The sequence below is a fragment of the Pelodiscus sinensis genome, chromosome 26 (genome assembly GCF_052426305.1).
Source record: "Pelodiscus sinensis isolate ZL-2025 chromosome 26, ASM5242630v1, whole genome shotgun sequence".
Taxonomy (NCBI): Eukaryota; Metazoa; Chordata; order Testudines; family Trionychidae; genus Pelodiscus; species Pelodiscus sinensis.
In genome coordinates this window covers 3691121-3705352 of record NC_143077.1, presented here as the reverse complement: position 1 = coordinate 3705352, position 14232 = coordinate 3691121, and the positions used below count along the sequence as shown (strand labels likewise).

Sequence of the window (14232 nt, the reverse complement as noted above, 5' to 3'; positions counted from 1 at the left end):
TAACAAAAGCAGGACGTGCCCGCGGCCTGACGTCTCCTCTCTTCTAGCTTCTCGAGGCCCCCCTACCCACCCCACCACGTCCCTGCCCCTCCATGCAGAATGCAGCTCTGGAGTTCAGCTTCCCTGCCCTCACGTGGATCCCCCGTGCTCCCCCCTTGATTGACCCCCCCCCCAAGTTTCCACCCCAGTCTAATTCAGGCGACTAGTCCTAGCCTTCCTTGCCCTTCACAACTGTCCCTCCATGCTCCTCCACTCTTCATAGAATCCTAGGACACTGGACCTGGAAGGGACCTTGAGAGGCGATCGAGTCCAATCCCCTTCCCTCATGGCAGGGCCAAGCACTGTCTAGCCCAACTTTGGAAGCCCCGGGGGCCACAATGATACTCCCAGCACATGGTTGCATATGCATGCAAATATATGCAAATAGCTTCTTTTACACTGACAGGCATGAATGCAAAGGTTAAGGCAAGACTACACGACATGCAGGTCCCATTTAAGTCACATTTCTACCCACACGACAGCACTTTGAATGAGCAGTGACAGGCCAGGAATTGAATTACTCAAACGCATCGCAACGGAAAACCGTTCTATTGACTCCTTTGTTTTGGCTCCCACCCGCGGGCCCCGTGTTGACCCCCACGTAACCCCAAACCGCCCCACGGGGCCATGTGTTGAGTAGCCCTGGTCTAGGCCATCCCTGACAGGCGTGTGTCCAACCTGCTCTGACATATCCCCATGTTGGAGATCCCACAGCCTCCCTCCTTGTCTCTTGTCGTGTCCCTACCAGTCCCCCCCAGCATGTCGGCCTTCAGCTGGCCGTTCGGCCACTTCTTCCCCAGACACCTCTGCGCTTTCTCTCGTACGTGTGGCCTCCCCACCCTGGGCAAATCTGTACTCCCTACCCAAGACCCCCACCTGCTGGGACACCTGCAAGAAATCAAGTCTCGGAGGCGGAGCCGGGTTAGTCGGTTTCAGGAGCCAGCAGTCCTGGGGCCCCTGACAGCTCAACACATTCATTTGGGCCTCCGCTTTGGTGGGCTGGCGCCCCCTTTGCCAGGCACACGCAGCGGAAGCTTCCGTTGGGCAGGCGGGTGCCTGCAGAGCTGGGAGTGTTCCATGGCGGCGCCAGCGCCAAGGAGATCAGTTCAAGCAGGGCAGCGCTGGCCTGGTCCCGGCAGTGGCTGCGAATGGGAGAACCCCAGAAGAAGGAGAATGACTTTTTGGGGTGAACCGGCCATGCCCAATCTCTCCTCCCACCCAGCCCGATGGTGCCAGCTTTGCCTGGGCATCCCAGCTCTGCGGTCTCACGCTGCAGGGTGGTTTTGAAGGGTTTTTTTGTTTGTTTGTTTTGAAGCCTGGCTACTGTCAAGCCTGTTACCGAGTGGGTAAGGAGCGAGACGTGCTCTCCTGCTGGGTTTTGACCATTCTCGAGGTCGGATTTACGGCCATTTATTCTTTTGCGCAGTGGTGGTTTGACGTGGCCACTGTCTGTGGCAGAGGGCAGCGCTGGCACGTCTTGCAGTGGGGGAGGTGCCGGTGAACCAGCCCCTCGTGGCGTGGCCGATGGGGTGTGGTCCAATGAGGCGGTTAGGCCGGGAGCTGACGCCCAAACAAATTGCAAGGTGCCAGAGGACTCCTCGTTGATTTTGTAGGAAACCAGCCAGCTCTGGATGGTCTGCGCGGAGGGCCGGTTTTGGTTGGCTGCAGGGTTCATTTCTAAAAGGGTACAAGAGCCCGTGGCCCCATCCAGATGTGCACCTGCCTATTGCATGGATCTGTGGTTGTACAGATGCTCCCTAGGCTCCTTTCCCCTGTGGCCTCAAACAACCCCTGGCAAGCGGATGTTTCTGCTGAGCGAAGGCGTGGTCCATACGGCTGCCGTTCGGCCGGAGACGCTCCACAGAGGTCTCCTGCCGGTGAAAAGGATGAAGGGCGTGTGGCCGCAGGGCGGTGGCTGATGAGGGCGCGGGAATGCCCTCTGGCCAGCGGTGTGCCCGTGGGAACGGAGACGGGGTGTGAGCTCTCGCTGTGTGTCGTCCTCAGGAGCTCAACAAGGAGGTTATGGAGCACAGGCTCGTCCTGGATACGGTGAACGAGGTCAGCCGTGCCCTCTTGGAGCTGGTGCCCTGGCGCGCCCGCGAGGGGCTGGATAAGCTCGTGTCGGATACCAACGAGCAGTACAAGGCGGTCAGCGACACCGTCAGGCAGCGCGTGGAAGAAATCGATGCGGCTATACAGCGGTCGCAGCAGGTAACCCTGGAGCCTCGCTCAGGGGCGGGGTGGTGGGGGCTTGCACGCCAGTGGATTCGCCACGGCTTCTAAGCAGCCGCACGGTTGGGAAGACTTGCATGTGGGGGAGCAGCAACTCATGCCGAGAAATGAAGGGGCTTGGGAATTTGCGGGATAGAACTGGGCCGAGAGTCTAGCTGGTGCTGCAACAGTCGGACTTTACGCTGGTTTGGGTGCTTAGGTAGTTCGGTGCCTCTTGGAAAAGTTCTGTGTTAACTTCGTGCTACTGGCTTTTGAGCTGCGGCACTGGTGTCTGAAACTGGTGACGGGTGACTCTCAGGTCTAGGAATGTAATACACCCTTCTCGCAGCCCGGGGATTTATTCCAAAATCAGAATCTTCCTGAAATCTCGTTCTTTGGAGACTGAGGAGAGTACAGGTTGAACCTCTCTAGTCTGGCATTCTCTGGTCTGGCACTCTCTGGTCCGGCTACATCTGTGGTCTGGCATGATTTGAGTTGGCTGGATGTCCACTTATCACGGGTGCGGCCAAGTTTCCCACAGTGCCATAAAGTTTGTTTACAGCCCCCAGTCCTGGCTCTCAGGGGGTGTCTAGGCTACTGGGATTTTTCGAAAAAAAAGTGGCCTTTTTTCAAAAAATCTTTACCTGTGTCTAGACTGCTGCTGTGTTCTTTCGAAAGCCAATCGAAAGAACGAAACAGTTTTTTCGACCGCAGAAAAGCTCGTTTTACGAGGAATAACGCCTTTTTTCAAAAGCGCTCTTTCGAAAAAAGATGCTATGTAATGCAAACTGTGCTTTTTCGAAAGAGAGCATCCAGATTGTCTGGGTGCTCTCTTTCGAAAAAGCAGCTTGCTTTTTCCCAAGTACTGGTTGTAGTCTAGACGCTCTTTTTTGAAAGAGGCTTGCAGTCTAGACGTAGCCTCTGTGCTCTGTGCTGTTATTCAGCTCAGATTTACCCCTCTATGAGGGTAAGAGCCCAGGAAGCAGTGGAAGTGATGGTAACACTGCTACACAATATTGACCTCCCGTGGTCCAGCAAATTCTCTGGTTCGGCACCGGTTCAGTTTCGGGGGTGCCAGACTAAAGAGGCTCAACCTGTAGTGAGTAGCAAAACTTTTTACCAATGACTCTGAGCACAAAAAGCACAAACGGACCTGGCCAAAGAAAACCGTTGTGCAAAAGAGAGGTCGCTTTCCTCATGGACAGACAGGGCGCGAAGGGGCTTGTTTCGTTAGACTCTGTAGTGCTAAACTTTCTAGCTGCAGTGCTGCGCTGTGCTTGAAAATCTGCTAAAGCAGCCAGTACCCTCTTCCAGGCAATGAGCATTCATCCTTTCAACTGCCCACGAACACCCAGCGTGTAATGGACTAGGCTGACCCAAATGAAATCTGGTTAGCCAGATGTATAATGTACATTTGAAATCCCACGAGTGTTCCAAGACATGTCTGCTCAGCTCTTCCCACCGTTGGCCTTTTTCAGGGGAGCCCTGTGTCCCAAACCCAGGGCTGGTTTTATGGCTCTTGCAGAAAAGGGTACTGTCTCTTTACAGGTTTGTTAAAAGGGGACAGATGTTGCTTGCGGCTTTGCTTTCAGTGTGTAAACAAGCATGTTCTGTCGGGATCTGCACTGAGTAAAAGGAGAGAGCTGTCGTAAGGGGCGGCCCCCTTTTAAGAGCGTCCTCAGCTGCTCTAAAGACAGGCTTGGAAAGGCTCGATTCGTATTGGTAAATGTCAGGACATTTAATTTCACCCTACGCACAAACTGCCAAAGAATAATTCCATCGATGGTCACCCGCATTTAAGAAAGGAAAGGAAGAAAAAACGGCTTGGAAGTTCATCCGTGTTTGATTTCAGGCGGTTGGCTTTGTCTGCGTTGGCTCTGACGCTTTGTGTTTTACGTTTTAAATCTTTAACTTTATCCATCGCCACGGCTACGGCCAATATAGCCTGAGCCGTTCCGCCTTTGCTTAAAAATACACATCAACATTGTCCCTCCAAGTGCATAAAAGAGGGAAATTTGCTAAGTCTGTTCCGAGGCCCCTCTCTGGAAATGTTACCTCAGGGTCGGGGAACAGCTATTGCCACGTTCCTCAGCGCAGAGCTGCCTTCGTTTTCATGGGAGGGGAGGGAGGGTTCTTTAAAGAAGAACCCTGGTCGTTTCCCTCCGATCGCACGATGGAATTAGACCTGCCAGGGTGTGTTGGCCTGAGGAGTGGGCTGTGTTTCCTTTGTGTGGCGGTGTGTCCAGCTGTGTCTTCCTTGGGTTTGCCCTGCCCTTGGCTAAGCGTGGTGTCAGGCCTGCTGTGCCGACCTCCTTTGCACATGGCCGTGCCTGTCTCTTGTTCTGACTGAGTCCACGTCGCTGTGGGCGGGAGGGAGTAGGTGGCTGTGAGGCCGTTGTCCTCGCTCTATAATGTGCCTGTCTGTCTTAGGGTTGTAAATAGCCATTGGACTAGTTACCCGGTTAAACGGATACAATTCTACCTGTTGGCGGGAAGGAGACGGCAGCCAGGGCCGGGTTCCCGCCCACCCTCCCGGGCTGTGTCAAAGTGGCGGGGGTTCTGTCGGAGGCTCGCCAGCCTGACCCACCGTGCCTGGGGTCCCTCCTGACTGCCTGGGCCTCTCAGGGTCCCACCGGCCCACCCAGTCCACTCCAGTATGGCCAGGACTGGGGCCCTGCCTGGCCACCTGGCTCTCTGTGGCACAGCCGGGGTGTGACCTGCTGCCAGACGCAGGCCTGGCTCTTCCTGCCACTCCCAACCGGCTGGCCCGACTCAGGGCTGCTCCAGCTTGGTGCGGCTGGCTGTCCAGGCGGTTACCCCGTAAAGCCCAATGCTAAGCGGCTGACCTCTGCCCTCCCTGTCTGCGTGTGTCGCTGCTGCCGCCCCCGGTGTGTGCTCCCTCCTCGCTGCTGCCCTTGCTCTGTGTGTGCCGCTAACTTGTTGCGCTCGGTCTCCTCTCCCTGTCCGCTAGTATGAGCAAGCTGCTGACGCAGAGTTAGCCTGGGTGGCTGAGACCAAACGGAAATTGATGGCCCTTGGTCCAATCCGTCTGGAGCAAGACCAGACCACAGCCCAGCTGCAGGTCCAAAAGGTACGTGCCCCACGCATGCCCTGCTTCTGTGGGTCGGGGACAGGACGGGCACGGCCTTGCTCCTTGTCTAGAGCAGGGGGAGCAGAAAATTGCTCCGGGAGCAGAGGTGGTGAGTGAAGCCATCGCTGGGCCGGGCGGGGGGCGTTAGGACGACGCATTGACCCTGTAGGAGAGGCTTGAGCTGGGGGGGGGACTGAGGAAGGTCTGTAACGGGAGAGAGGATGGAGAGTTGATTGGTTCGAGTGAGGCACCGTCTGTCTCTCGGGAGGCGCGTTGCTTGTATCGAGCTGAGCCTGGGTGTATCCAGAGCCTGGCCATTCAGCTCTGGTTTTCCACTGCGGCGGCGAGTTGGAATGATCCCCTCCCCCAGGGAAAGACGAGTGGGAATTTTTGAGGTCCCACAAGAGGGGTGTGTTTAAAATGCAGCTGAGTGACACGAACGACGCTTCATACAAAGGTCTCTAGCCCTGATGGGGCAGGCCAGCTCCACCTCAGGCGAATTTTCAGTTGTTTAGACAGCCACGTTTTTCCATGTCTTAGTACAGGGCGGGGCCAGATGCGGCCCGGGGGCCAAATCCAGCCCACTTAACCCTTTGATCCGGCCCACAGGCTGCTTTCTGTTTATATCCTGCGCCCCGAATTCCCAGGCTGCGGCTCAGGCAGCAAGATCCTATTGAAGTGGCTCAACGCTCCCAGTCACAGTGCGACCCCGGCAGGGGCCAGAGCCGTAAACCTTTCAAGTAGCCACAGCAACCCCCGGCAGCTGCCAGGCACCGCGGTAGCTGTGGGGCTGGGAGCCACGAGCCCTCTGCTGTGTTTTTACTTCAGAGCCTCCGGCCCCAGACAACTCTCGGGGGAGGCTGGTCCTTAGCCCCGCCCCTTCCGACCCAAGCCCCGCCCCTCCTTCGAAGGCCTGGGTTGGAAGATATGACCACGTATCAAATTCATTAAGTGGCCCTCCCTGTCTTAGAAGCTGTGGTATTCCACACACTCTCTTCAGTGCCGCATCAGAGTCCCTTGCCCGGGCTCCATCCGGTTCCTAGCCAGCGCTAGGAAACGGTTTCTCACAGTAGCCTGGAAAAGGTTTTTTCTTTTTCCCTTTTGCGTTAATACCTAGTCGTCGTCTCTAGGGACTGTCCATTTTACAGGGTCACTCTGGAGCCAGCTCGCGCCCTGGCCCGTGTGTTCAGAGTGTTCCCGCATCTTCGGTACCTCTTGGTTTGGGGCGTCGCAAAGCTGGGGGGTCTCTAGGCTTCTGTCCACACACAGTCTAAGTTCCCTGAAAGCAGCCTGGCTGTGCGGCTGCCTGGTTAGTGCCCCGCAGGCGCGCACGGCACCCACACACGGCGAAGAGAAGGGCCACCCCGTCCCCAGTCTAGCCAGGCCTCCAGCCTGCCGTGGTCAGGAGAGGCCTGAACCGGGCGACCCTCCCTCAGTCTGAACGCAGCTGCGGCCCGGGGGCCTGAACCTGGAGCCCCCTGCCACAGCCTGGCCTGAAAGTGCCTTTCTCCCCCCAGCCCTGTGGCGCAGGTTGCCAGCCCCCCCCCCCCCCCCCGATGTCCCAGGTAGGCCAGCCCTAGACCATCCCTCCCTCGCACTGCAGCTGTACAGGTCCAGCCTCAGACCCGGAGCCCCATGCCGTGACCTGAGCACCCCAGAGCCCCCCCACACACCCCACCCTCTTCCCCAGTCCTGCTCCCGAGTCCTCATCACCCCCCAACCCTCTCCCTCTTCCTGAGCCTCTAATGCAGCCCCCCCCCCCCCCGGAGCTCGCACCCCACGCTGGCGTTTCTGAACATTGTGAAGCACCGAATGAAAGCTGCCTGGGAAGAGTGAACTTCGAGTCGTGAGGCTCCCCGTAAATATTTTCGATCTGCATATCACCGACGGTTCCCGTCCATGGAGAACCGTCTCTGGTCCTTGTTTGCCCTCCGGGTAGTCGTCATTGGAGCCAAAACGTGCTGAGTGTGATATGCAGGGCTCGACAAACCGCTGATGCTACTCATCCGTGGCGAGTAGATTTCAGCCGGTCGTTCCGTGCGCCCCATTCACCCGCGCTGGGCGCGTGCGCAGTGCCGGTCTGGCGCATGCGCGGGGCGGGGCTGGCGAGTCGCTCTCGCCGCGGTTTGTCAAGCCCTGGTTAAATGTGTGGTAGGTACTGACCTCCACACCACGACTGAGGCCAACCAGTGACCGCAAAGGAAAAGAGACTTGGTTGGCGAATAAGCTGAGACCCTCCAGTTGAGCGTTCACTAAAGAGCTGTGTGTCCTTTCCCAGACCGGACAGCAATAGGAACCGAACGTCTTATCGGCTTCTGCAAAACCGAAAAAAGAACCACTGTTGTTCTAAAGAGCGGAAGCGAAGCGTCACATATTGAGTTAAATGGAGCTAAGCTTGGCTCTCGGCCTTGGGAGCGTGTTGTTCCTCATACAGCCCCTTGGAATATAGATGAGGTCTGTGTTACGGAGCCTTTTGTCAGCAGGCTTGTCTCAAGGGGCTTTAAAAAGTATAAAATGTGATTCAGCCTCCCAACTCCCCTGGAAAGTGAGTCAGTAGCACTGATTGGACCTCCCTGGTCTGGCACCCTCGGGACCTGGCTGGACCCAGGTGAGGGATCTTTTGCCAGACCAGAAGGCGGCATTTCTGAACCCTCTGTCACCCCACTGGGCTTCTCAGCTACCCCGGGCAGCCCAGCTGGGCCACACACTGGGCTTCCTGGCTCCCGACCCCCCTGCGGCAGCCCTGCTGAGCCACATGTCAAACTACCTTCCCTCACAGTGCGCCAGGCACCCCACCTATCCCCTCCGGGACTCTCTGATCCTGGAACATCTGTGGTCCTGCCGGACCTCAGGTATTGCCGGACCAGAGCATCCCAGTTTATAGAGGTGCAGCCTGGAGCATCTCACTGCAGGAGGGGAAACTGAGGCACAGAGCCAGGGGAAGTGACTTGCCCAAAGTTGCACAGGAAATTAGTGGCAGAACTCAGCATACTTCCCTCACGCTCCTGTAAGGCGCAAAGGGGAGCCTCGTTTCTCCCGCTTCGGTCGCCATCTTGGAGTTTCTGTACAAGTTTGGGGAGCTGCTGGGTTCCTGAGCAGTAGAGATACGCTTGATGTGTGAGCGGCTGAGAGTCAGAACCAGTCCTGATTGAGTTGGCTGGCCCCAGCCCTCTGTACGAGATGTAAATTAATAAGAGGGAAATTCCAGAACACGCCGTCGTCCGTAGGTGAAGTCATCTCACCGGGATGCCGCGGGCGATTTGGTTCGGCGGTTGCGATCTCGGGACAGGAGCCATGGGAAAACAGCACGTTCAGTGGCTTGGAGCGGGTTCGGATTTTTCTCATTCTGAGCATTCCCTCCCCCAGGCTTTCTCCATAGACATCATTCGCCACAAGGACTCCATGGACGAGCTGTTCAGCCAGCGGGGCGAGATCTTCGGGACATGCGGAGAAGAACAGAAAGCGATGCTGCAGGTAAAGGCAGAGCTGGGCTCCCGGGGGGCTTCCAGCGTGGGAGCCGACAGCAGAGCCCCTCCTGGCAAATCATGGATGAAAGGGGCACTTGGTTTGGGTCGGGGGGCCAGTGACCCACAGAAAAATCAGTCGGGGGCCACACGCAAGTGAAAAAAACCCCAAACAAACCCTCAGTGACGTGGCCCCGATTAAGAAGGAGAAAAGCCCTCCTCGTATTCTCCTTGCCCACCAGAGCCTGGGGAGCCCAGGCAAGTAGATTTTGGACGCTGCAGGTGCCCCAATACGGGAGGCTGAACCTCGGGGGCCGGATCCAGGGAAGCCGAGGGTCACATCCGGCCACCAGCCTGAGGTCCCCACCCCTGGATCCAGTATAGGGAGGATGAAGTGCACATTTCCTGTATCTGTCAGTTTCCTTATGTATTTCTCCTTGATTTAAAAGGGTTCCCTCTCTCATACGCACAGGACTCGTTTCCCGTTTGTTAAACTTTGACTTTTGTTGCGGCGTTTAAGGAGAATGTTGTAGGGATCTCGGGCGCCCTGCTCGGTCGCGTGAAACTCCACCGCTTGCGTGCACAGCCTGCCGCCGGCTCCTTTTCTTCCCCGCGGCGTCCGTCAGCCGCTCTTTCCTTTCCCCCTAGGAGAAAACGGACTCGCTGGTGCAGCAGTACGAAGCAGTGAGCCAGCTCCACTCCGAGCGCTACACCTGCTTGGAGCGCGCCCAGGTCTTGGTGAGCCAGTTCTGGGAGACGCACGAGGAGCTCAGCCCGTGGATCGAGGAGACACACGCGCTGATCGCCCAGTTACCCCCGCCAGCAATCGATCACGAGCAGCTCAAACAGCAGCAAGAGGACATGAGGGTAAAGGGGAGAGTTTTCTGTGCGTCACTTATCCCCGGGGGATGGGCCCAGCTCCTTGGATGTAGCGGAGGCTGAAAGGGGCTCAATGAGTAAGGCTAAGATTTTGACGTGGTTATTTTTAGTAAAAGTCCCGGATGGACCCCAGGCAGCAATCAAGTGTCAGGGAAGCCCCCGGGGCTGTTGCTGACTTGTTTAAAAATTGCTGTGACAAAATGGGAAAGGAGGAGGGTCCATCACCCACTGCTGTTGGAGGCCCCACCAGTGGTGGCTGAGAGCTCCATTGCTGCCCTGTTGCTGGCAGCAGCTTGGAGCTGTGGGGTCCACCCATGGCTGCCCTCGGGAGAGGATCCCTTGCCAGCTGCAGCTGGGAGCTCCGGGGGGAAGGCTGACAGCTCCAGCCTCACTGCGCCAGGAAATGGCACGGGGGTCTCTGGAAGTCACGCCGGTGACCGAACTCTTAGCGTCGCTGCCGAGTGTTGTTTGCAGATCAGTAGGTGGCTGGCGGCTCTTTCAGCGCGGTAGGAATCGAATCCAAAGCAGGGATTTCTCACATCATAGAGTCACAGAACCCTAGGGCGGGAGAGACCTCTGGAGTCATCGAATTCAGCCCCCTGCCCAAAGCTCTTACCATGTCAGGATTGGGTGAAGGTGGAGAAATAGCCCTGAGGTCCGTCCTTCCTGTGGTAGGATGGGCGGCCAGTAACGTAGGCCAGGGAAGGCCCAGCCTTCCCAAAACTGCCTAAAAGCCTAAACCACCATCAGCTGGGGCAGCCGCTGAGGAAAGTTGGGGCTGTGCTGGATCCCAGCTTCCCTGGGCTGCAGCATGGTAGCCCCAGCCAAGAAGGATCAGGCTGGGAGTGGGCGGGGCTTGGCTCCAGGGGCGGGGCCTTTAGGCAGAAAGGGCGGGGCTGTGGCTTGCCTTCCACAGCTGGGCATTCACCCGCCGCTGTGAATGCCAAAGCATGACGACTAACTCCAGTGGGGACTGGCACATGACAAGTACCCAGGCTGGCCCAAGAGATGCCCGGGATATGGATGGCATGAAGTAACTATGCTGTGGGTTTGAGTAGAAATCGGTTTTTCCATCCTGTAGCAACTGAGAGAGTCTATAGCGGAGCACAAGCCTCATATCGACAAGCTGCTGAAGATTGGGCCGCAGCTGAAGGAGCTGAACGCTGAGGAAGGGGCGATGGTGGAGGAGAAGTACCTGACGGCAGAGGCCTTGTACGCCAGAATCAAAGAGGAGGTGCGCCGGCGAGCGCTGGGCCTAGACGAAGCTGTTTCCCAGTCCACGCAGGTACGTGCCTCCTGGCAGGCAAGGAAGCTGCAGGGTCGGGTGGGTGTTAACCCAGCTCCCTGGGGGAGGCGGGCTCCGGCGCTGCTTCTTTTGCCCCGTTTCTTACAACTAAAGCCCCGTTACTGGTTGTAGCCGTTCTAGGAAGCCATACGTTGGCAGGCTGGTGCATAGTGGGGGGGATCTGTGAAGTGCTTGCCCGTTCAGGGAGGTAGGGGAGTCTGGGGCCGATGAGTTTGCAAAAGCTGTACAGAAAGAGATTGACTCCTGCTGTAAATAGGATAATACGTTTTTGTAGCACCTGCCCATCACGGGAGGGTCTGACGAGACTTCGAGTGAAGCTTAGAGAGCTGGATCTTGTTCCTCATAAGCCGGGAACTACCGTACATATTAGGGATATTAAAATACATTAACATTTTTAAGCGGTTCCACATTTACATGCAGGGGGCAGGCGGGAGCAGAGGCAGCAGCGTGGGAGGTGGGCAGACAGCTCCACAGGAGCTGGCTTAAAAGTGAGCACCAGCTCCCGCCTGCTTCCCCACTGCTGCCTCTGTGGGGGGTCAGGTGGGAGCTTAAAGCCAGCTCCCCACATGCACTGGCTCCCGCCTTCCCTCTCCTCTCCCCTCCTGCCCCCCCGCGCTCATACAGTAAGCGCAGACTTATCGGTTAACCGTGTTCACAGCTACACATTGACATCCCTGGTACGTAGAATGAACAACTACAAGATCATTTACACGGGAGAGTTAATCCGCTTCCCTTGTATAAAGACTTTGTGGAGGAGTCCTAAAAGGGAAGAATTACGTGGAAGGAAGGGCAGGGAGTACAGGCTGACGTGGAACAAGGCTGACAAGAACTTCAGTTGCATTCAGCGAGGTTGAGCGTGCCTAGCTACGTGGCACTTCAGCTAATACTTACCGTAGCACAGTTTTGTTGTCCTGTCTGGGTTTTTGATTCCTGCACTGTTTAGTCACTTCTCTTGGTTTGCACTTGTATTAACTCCGAGTTTTCCTTCCCCCCCCCCCCCCATCTCCTCGCCCCTTCCGTCTCATCTCTCACTCACGTTGTGGAATGTGTTCTGTGTGTGTGGCTGCCTGGTCCTGTCTCCCCCACATGGTCCCATTTCATTGTTGTGTTGACTGCGCCCCACCATTGCAGATCTCTGAGGTAAGCCTTACCACATTCACCGTTTGTTTACATTCTCATTCTCTGGGCTGGATGATTCTTAATTCATGTGATACCCAAGATTTCTCCTTGTATTCTATCTCTGCATGCAGTTCGATGCCACCTGCCAAGAACAAGCTCAGATCTAATTCCAGGTTCCCTGTAAGCTGTGTGCTCATGCAGTAGTTTTCTGAGCCCTGCTCAGAAGTTCAAAGCTCCCGCATAGGCAGGGAGCTCAGCTGATTGGCTCGGCTCAGCGTCTCACTGAGCAAACGGCTAAATGGAACCAGCTGCCAGCTTGAACTGAGTTGCTCCCAAAGCCTGTAAAAAGGGAGATGAGGAAACAATTAGATTGTGTCTAGACTGGCAAGTTTTCCCGCAAAAGCAGCTGCTTTTGTGGAAAAACTTGCCAGCTGTCTACACTGGCCGCTTGAATTTCCGCAAGAACACTGACGATCTCATGTAAGAAATCAGTGCTTCTTGCGGAAATGCTATGCTGCTCCCGTTCGGGCAAAAGTCCTTTTGCGCAAAAGCTTTGGCGCAAAAGGGCACGTTGAAATGTCTTATGTGCGCCACCAATACTGAGGAAGTGTGTGTGTGTGGATGTGCACCATCAATGCAAACAACACACACGCACAATTTTAAACAGTACATATGTGTGGAAGAAAATATATTAAAACGCGGGCTATTTAACAAGGAGTAATGTATATGATATTTAATATGAAATCAAATAAAGTCCCCAACTCTTGTTTTGTCGCAAAGTGCAGTTTGCAGTTCGACATGGGGCGGGTGAGCCTTCTGCTCCGAATTAATATGTTTGTAAGGTGGGGAAAAAAGTGTGACTACAAAACGGATCTACGTGGAAGCAGGGTGTGTTCTGCTTCAGCGGCAGTGACTGGGTTGGTTCACCCACGTTGTTCATGTTAAGACAGTCTGGTGACGATAGAGTTTGCACCTAGAATCTGGTGCCTCCTCCTTCCTCTCCGTTATTACATGACACTCAGCAGAAACAAGAGGCTTCTCTTGTGTGTTCGTAGTAGGTCCGTTCCATGGGCAGACATCTGCTTTTCCCTTATTTGTTAATTTTGTCTTGTACATACTAGACGATCTGTAATGCTGATGGTAACAGTGCCAAACCACCTCCCGTTGGTGGTAAGATGGGGGCTTTCTGCCGTTTCTCTAGCCCCGGGAGTACCACATTCACCTTTCCTCCTCCCCCCCCCTTTCTCCCCCCCTCTCCCCCGTGCTTCCACCAGTCGGGTTGGGAGTTGAGATGGCTTCTGTGCCGAACACAGGCAGGTGGCAGCTGACATGTTGGCACATGGGTCGGGGTTAGTATGGCGGTGCCCTTTGTGGGGAAGGAGACGTCAGTCAAACTTGAATTTTTTGGGCTTGGAGACAGCAACGCATTGCTGCTGCATTTGGTTTGCAGCTTCCCGAGCCCTCTCTGTAGGCTTATCTAGCGGCCGTCTTGTTTGACTCCTTCGGACGCGGCAGAATACAGTTATTAGTGACTGTATAGACACCGACGAGAAGATGTACCCGGCGCTGCTCGGGTTCTTAGTTTTGTCATGGGGCTGGGGAGGAGGAGTTCAGTGTGCAGCCTGCCCCGGGGAGAGAGGACAGCCCCAGCCTTCTCCTACTGCAGCAGCGTGGGTCCACATGAGAAGCGCCTCTCCACTGCAGCAGGCACAGTTCGGGGAGTGGCGCATGTTCCCCAGCTGGGGGACAGATAGACGCACACGCCCTCTGAAATATATAGTAGATAGCTGTCCCTTTATTCATGCCCCGCGGCCCAGAGGGGTTGTAGCTGGTCTAGTCCCCATCTCTAGCCCCTTGCTGCCCCCCTGTGGTTGTTCTACACTGTATAACTCCCTCCTACCAGACCCCCCTTTTCCATTTTAGGAGAAACAATCCCATTCCAGGCACATCCCAATGTTCCGGCACAACCAACCCCTGACCTTGCTATAAGATATGATACGAGGAAGCTGCAGACCAAATTTGGTGGTCCTGGCTCTTACCATTTAGGAGGAATCCCTGAACAAACAGACTCACTGACAGACGGACAGATACAGACGTTTCTAAAATATAGGGGTTAAAAAGGA

At 55.8% G+C, this 14232-nt stretch overlaps 1 protein-coding gene across 25 annotated transcripts in view; it reads left to right on the top strand.

Moving 5' to 3' along the window:
* The window catches only part of MACF1 (microtubule actin crosslinking factor 1), a 299184-nt gene that overhangs the window by 237871 nt on the left and 47081 nt on the right, over window positions 1–14232 (top strand). For 24 of the 25 annotated variants that reach the window (XM_075908729.2, XM_075908727.2, XM_075908730.2 and 21 more), the window contains 5 exons: window positions 2044–2250; window positions 5222–5341; window positions 8708–8815; window positions 9454–9672; window positions 10766–10969. In XM_075908729.2, the coding sequence (XP_075764844.2) occupies window positions 2044–2250; window positions 5222–5341; window positions 8708–8815; window positions 9454–9672; window positions 10766–10969 (858 nt within the window). The remainder of the gene's footprint in view (window positions 1–2043; window positions 2251–5221; window positions 5342–8707; window positions 8816–9453; window positions 9673–10765; window positions 10970–14232) is intronic. The other variant, XM_075908711.2, reaches the window with a different exon arrangement.